This window comes from Phalaenopsis equestris, unplaced genomic scaffold, assembly GCF_001263595.1.
Source record: "Phalaenopsis equestris unplaced genomic scaffold, ASM126359v1 Scaffold000741, whole genome shotgun sequence".
Lineage (NCBI taxonomy): Eukaryota > Viridiplantae > Streptophyta > Magnoliopsida > Asparagales > Orchidaceae > Phalaenopsis > Phalaenopsis equestris.
Genome location: NW_018165181.1, coordinates 886,929 through 893,720, shown reverse-complemented (window position 1 = coordinate 893,720; position 6,792 = coordinate 886,929). Strand labels below are relative to the sequence as shown.

Below are 6,792 nucleotides of genomic sequence, written 5' to 3'. Positions count from 1 at the left end.
CTAGAGTTTCCCAATCCCAATTGCAGAATAGAGTCAGATGGACATACCTTGTCTCTCTACATTGGATCAAGAATAGAATAAGAAGGATCAAAAACCACTGATTCATATTGAGTCATCGAGCCAGCCCAACTAGAAACTAGAAACTAGAGTTGTATTCATTCAATACGACACTATAAATACGAGACCAAAAGCAAAACCCATTCTAAAAAAAAGAGACATTCTATCACTTTCTCGTACTAAAAAAGACTAGATCATGTACTTCAATTGTTCGTATAAAAAATAAATATGATACCCCAGTACGAATCGTATGAGCACCCCCTCTCTTTCTCGATAAACAGATCATGGAAGCAAGGGGTTTTGTTCGGGCTGATAACAAACAACATATCTCTTTTTCTCCCTAAACCCGCCTAAAGAAGAAAAACAGTTGGAAGTCTAGCAAGTCCGGCAATCTTAAAGAACTTGCATAGATTCGTCTTTGAGCACAGAGTTCGTTTTCCGCAGATTCCTTACCCACCTGTGCCTTTTTTCAAATATAGCAAGCTATCATTTGCTTGAGGCGATACTTCGTTCTCTTGTTTTGCAATGTAATCTTCTTTGCTTGATTCACTGTCTAACATTCTTTAAAACCTCAGTAAAAAATTAGAGATTAAATAAGAAAATAAATACTAATATAAATTCTTTAAAATCACCCCCAAGTATGCAGCAATTAAGTTCCAGCATTTGAGGTTATTGAAGGAATATTTACATTCGCATTGTAACAAAGTGCAGTCATTAATCCAATGTCTACGAAAATTTATTGGAAACAAATTTCAGCCATTTAATTTCCAACATTTATGGGATTTAATAGAATTAATTAAAATAAGCTTAAGTAAAAATGTAAACATATGGAGTATTAGTAAAAAAAAAAAAAAAAAAAAAAAATTTTAAACTCGGCCAATCATTTGGATTTAAAATACAATCTTCTAAAGAATTTCTCCATCATTTGCTTTTAAAATGTCCCAATAAATAAGGCCGGATACAATTGAAATTTAGGTGTTAGCAAATACATGAGATCCTTCAAAATAAAAGTAAATTAAAGCAATAAATCTAGCTTCAAAGGCAAGTATGGTATTGTGGCGTACAAAGACTTCTGAAACTTTCTAATCTTTCTCCTCCTTATTTATGTTCCTACTTGAAACCTTCAAAGAAGGTACCCTCATCTTTCTCCCACACTCCTTCATGTGCTTCAACTTCTCTAAATCACATAAATTTACAGCTCTTAAAGACCCTTTATTGGATCAAGATTGTTCCTTAGTGATCCTACGAAAAATTAATTCAACTAAAAGCCATTTTCATCCCAAAAAAATACTTGGCGTTGGTGCAATCACGTAATGTCACCTAAGTTTCACATGTTAAGCCGGGTTGACCAAGTGTCTTGAACTAAAAAAAAAGGCATTATAATATGCATAAGGATATTTGGATTTGTTTGAGTCCATTACATCCAAGGACCTTATAAGGTTCTTAAGAGTTGGTTGGGGCCTCAATGAACTTCGTCATCGTTGATTTCCTAAGTTTTGTCATGAACTTTATGTGGGTTATCTAGGTTCATGGGATGCACTAGAGGCCATATTTAAGTTAATTTGAACACAAAGTAATGAGAATTTGATTTGGATTTACTAAGGATTAGTCAATCTTATTTGCATCATCTATATGCATATACTAATCTAGTTATCATCATGACATGATCCTTAGCATAGTTATACATTCTCAATTACGCCTTTGTTTACACCTATTCATATCAAATTGACAAAATATAGCCTCTATAAAATTGTGCTCTTTAGATTATGCTTTTTATCCCTAAAATCATGTTCTTTTAATCGAGTTCATTCTTCGCGGAGTCATGCTCTTATGATTCTAATTTTTTGTATTTATTTGATCATTCTCTTTTATTAGATTTTTCTTAATTTAACCATGCCCTTTTGACCAAATCTATCTCTTATCAGTCATCATGTCACACACTATTGACTAGGCTTGCCTTCAAGTTAATAAAGCATTTTTGGTAAAGTCAATTCAAACCAAGCTCTTGTTCTTTTGATCTTACTAACATTTGACTTAGTTATTTCTAATTAGGAACTCTACCACTTTATTAAAGGCTTGCTTTTATATGTTCAAAATCCTTTTTTTGACTCCAAAACCATAAATCAATATGACTTTACCAAAAATGGTTCCATCTTCTTCCATAAGAACAAGAAATATTGTACAGAACAGAGTAAGAAAATGGAAACGAAACCTCCTCACTGCACTGGAAGAGCAACAACAAGAACTTTGATGTCCTTCCTTACCATTCATTACCCTTGGGGTTCTCCTTAAACCTTCCCATACGAAACACATTGACGTCCACACCAATCTTCCCCAGCGATTCAGTCTCGCCGGCAATGGCCATCTCAGCTAGAATCCGTCCCACCAAAGGCCCCATCTTGAAACCATGGCCGGAAAACCCTCCGGCCACCACCACATCCTTTCCAAACTCCCCGCCTACAAAATCAATCACATAATCCAAATCCGGCGTCATTGATACCATACAAGGCTGCGTCATCACCGGTCCCCTCGCCGTCTCGATCCTCCCCGGCATCACCAATTCAATCCATTCCGCCACTTGCTTCACCACTTCACTTACATCTCCTCCGCCAATCGTCCAGTCCCGACGATCCGGATCGCAAGCCCAGCCGGATACTAATGAGATTTTGATCAGTCCGGGGAACTCCATCGATGGCGTGCTGTACAAGTGCGGCTCCCCGTAGTAGGCGAAGGTCGGGAATCCCCCCTCCACTGACATGTCCGCCTGGAACTCCCCCTTGATCTTCCAATACCAGGTCAAGATATGAAAGGGCTCGATCGGAAGCTCCAACCCTGTAATTTTTTTGATCAATTTCCCACTCCATGCTCCGACGGTCACCACGCACTTGTTTCCACGGAATTGTCGGCCATCGGCCGTCGAGACTCGGATGATACCGACTTCATCTCGTTCGATCTCAGTTACCTCGGTGCGGTCTCTGATCGTCGCTCCGTGCCGGAACGCTAGGGATTGGAACATCGAGACGGCTTTAGTGGGTTTGATAACGCCACCGAGGGCGGTGGAGACGGAAAGCCAGCCGACCGGAAGCCGAAAGGCGCCGGAGAACTGTTCGGCGAGTTGGGACTCCGTGTCGAGCACCTTGAGGGCGAGGGGATTTGTGGAGCAGTTACGAATTATGGATTGGAGGGCGGGGTTGCTGGCTGAGCCGAGGTCGAGATGACTGGTTCTGGTTAGAACACGGTAGCCGGAATGGGCCTGAGCTTGTTCCCAGAGGCGTGCGGATTCGATGGCCATGGGAGGGTAGTGGGGAGCAGAGTAGGTAGCGCGGATGGTGCGGGATTCGCCGTGAGAGGAGCCGAGATGATGGAGAAGATCGAATTGCTCGAGGAGTAGGACTTTCTTCCCCCTCTTCGCGGCCTCGTAGGCGGCGCAGCTGCCCATTATTCCGGCGCCGATGATGATGACGTCGAAGCTAGGGTTTCTGGAGACTTCATCCATTGATGTCCACTCGGCGAACTACAGCTACAATCTTCACTGCGTTTATTTTTCACAGGACACACGGCTGGGGTTTAACATAGGCGAAGGGCGATAAATCAAATTTAATTTAAATAATATTAGTTCAAATTTGTTTAAATTAATATTTTTATTTTTTTTGTTCAATAAATAATTTATTAAATTTTTTATATTATATCTGAATGATAGCTTAAATTATATAAAAAGTCAATTTTTTAAAATTAATCAACTAAATTTTGTTTAGATTAGTATATTATAATTTAATATCAAATAATATTTTTACAATTAATTATTAATTATAGATTTATTTAATTAATTAATATTTATTATTTAACTTAATTTATTAATTGATGAACTTTTATCTAATATATTAAATTCATCTTTTTTTAATATTAATTAATTAGTTATTATATAAATATATAATATATATTTATCCATCATATAAATCACATTAATTATTATTGATTAATATTCATTCTAAGTCAATGTATTTTTTTTCTTATTTAATTTTTTTTATTTGAAGGCACTAATTTTTTAGTACATAATTATGTTATTTAATTGCAAGAAAATATGCTTGCAAACTCACATATTAATTTATTTTATTGGTGTAGATTAGTTTGATGCTTATTTGAAATTTATTCAATTACTTCTTTGTTTAGATTTATCAAATTATTTGTTATTAATTTTATATGAATTTTGAGCTTGATTGTTAAATAATTGAAATACTCATTAAATAATTATAAGCAATCCAAATATATTCATGTATGATTATTAAAATATATATATAACAAACCGAGTATGAATATACATTTGAAAGCTTGAATCTTGCACGAGCTTAATATGAACAACTTATAAACTAACCACACCCAGTAAATCAATGACAAACTTGGCTTGACCCAGCTTAATTACAATGTTACATCCATTTAGTAATTCTAATGTAAAATGCATATGATATAATTTTAAATTACAATTTATTACTAAAATTTGATATAATATCATAATAATCCCTAAGAAATGACTTCAATTTCATAACTCGGAATGGAGGCAGATTATCCCAAGGGGTTTTAGTTTAATATTCTATAGTTTTTTTTTATTAAGTAGAAAATTTCATTCTTAGGATATTTTCACGTAAATGTCCTCGCTAGGGGTGTAAACGAGCCGAACACGAGCAAGCCTAGGCTTAACTGGTGTTCGGTTTGTTTATATTTCGAGCTCAAAAAGTGTGTTCGTGTTCGGCTCGTTTGCTTAGAGAGCCGAACACGAGCCGTTCATGAACAAATAGTCGTTTTGACAACCCTAATCACGTAGCCATAAGACGTTAAGAATTGTGGCAAGATTTAAAACATCATTTGATTCTAATTTAATATTTTTTATTCTATTTTCTTCATTAATACTTTTAATTGTTTATAAATCTTTGTAGCCTTGTAGTCAATTAAATTTTTAAAAATACTACTCATCAAAGATATATATATAATTGATTAGTAGTATTTCGAGCCAAAACGAGCCGAACAAGAACGAATAAATATTTGTTCGTGCTCGGCTCATTAACTTAGCTAACGAGCTGTTCGCGAACAACAAGCCGTTTTGACAGCCCTAGTCCTCACCATACACAAGCAAGCAAGTTAAAAATATCAGAAAAAACATTCTAGCCTAATGTAAAATTTAAAGTTAATCAAAATTAAGCAAAGCTATCATTGAAACATAAATAAATAATTGAGAAGCTATGTCCACAAGCACAATCTTGTAAAAGAGAAGTAGAATGGTAGTTGAGCATTAATTGCCTTATATAGCCCATCTTAAATCTATTCAGATAAACATATTTCAATATTTAATGTGTGTGGTTCTGCAAGCTTGATCATCAAGATTCTTCTTGTTACAAAGGCCATAAGACATCACTTTAAAGGTTCTTCCTTATTCTGTTTGGTTGTCACATGTTCATGAAGGCCATAGCTTAAAGGTTAATAAAGAAAAACAATTTTAAGCACATTTAGCACAAGTATCCAAGCATATAATGAGGCTAAGTTGTTTTCTTGATTAATCATGCTTAAAGAATTTAGCATTGTTAAGCAAGCACATATATGCTTATATAGTTAATTGTAATGGTTGATTTTAGCCTCTTTAAACGTGACTAAAATAAGGTATAACTAATCAACCAAATTAATCCACGAGCATTGACTTTCATTGGTCCCACATCACTTAGAATTAAAGTAGGGCAACATCACAACAAAAATTACATCATCATAATAAGAAATACATTGAACCATGATGCGCAAGATCTTGTATTATATCCATCATCTAGTGTGTGCTAGGCCGTATGGTTGTCTTCCTATTAAGGTTTACTTTTGTTTCAATTTTGAAAAATATTCAAAAAATATTATTTTAAGGTGGATTAAATTATAATTATTCTATATTTTAAGATCTTTTTTATTATTTTAGCGCTAATGATCAACTAAATTATAGAATTATCATAATCACATTTGGATAATGTAGAACTTTATTTAAGAAAAGAGTCCATTTTTATTCCTTATATCCTAAATATAATAAGATATGCATTTCACTAATAGTGAAATATTATATCAATATATTTTAAAGCCTATGAAAGGTATCTTTTTCTTACTTAGTTTATTTAAAATATTTTATTTAAGATTTGTGGAGCTCTTAAGGTTCTTCAATCAATTAGACACAAAAATTAATAAAATTAAGCCCGTTAATTAAAACTAAATAGCAAGAAAGACATTAAAAATTTGAATTTAATTTGGAATCATTATCAGCTTTAATGATATTAGAATGTTTATTACTTATTTAATCTTTGATTATGGGTGACCAAAGCTTATACCTTCAAAATAAGTTTGAATAGCTTTTATTATTTGGTAGAATTTCTTAAGAGTTTAATGCTTTTAATTTTGATTTGTTTCATAATTCTTATCAGGTTTACAAAAAATCAGGAAAAATTAAGGTAGCCCAATTCATGCTTTCAAACCTTCCAATCAAATGAACCTCAAAAGGCAATGAAATTTGGACATGTTAGAGTTAACCCATGGTCCAATCACTAAGAATATGTGGTTAATTAGGGTAATCAAAGGTATTAATTTTCTTTATGGAATTTTTTTTTATTTTAATAAAATTAACTTATTAAAATTACTTAATAGTTTTTTTTATTAATCTATTAAAGGAACAAATCAAAAATAAATTAGTTGAATTGTAAATTACTAAAACTGACGATA

At 33.6% G+C, this 6,792-nt stretch overlaps 1 protein-coding gene across 1 annotated transcript; it reads right to left on the bottom strand.

Annotated features, from left to right (window-relative positions):
• Positions 1-1,935: 1,935 nt before the first annotated feature.
• On the bottom strand, positions 1,936-3,605 carry LOC110030619 (probable sarcosine oxidase). Its single transcript, XM_020733416.1, has one exon. The coding sequence runs from the start codon at positions 3,551-3,553 to the stop codon at positions 2,318-2,320; it is 1,236 nt and encodes a 411-aa protein (XP_020589075.1). The 5' UTR covers positions 3,554-3,605; the 3' UTR covers positions 1,936-2,317.
• Positions 3,606-6,792: the final 3,187 nt, after the last annotated feature.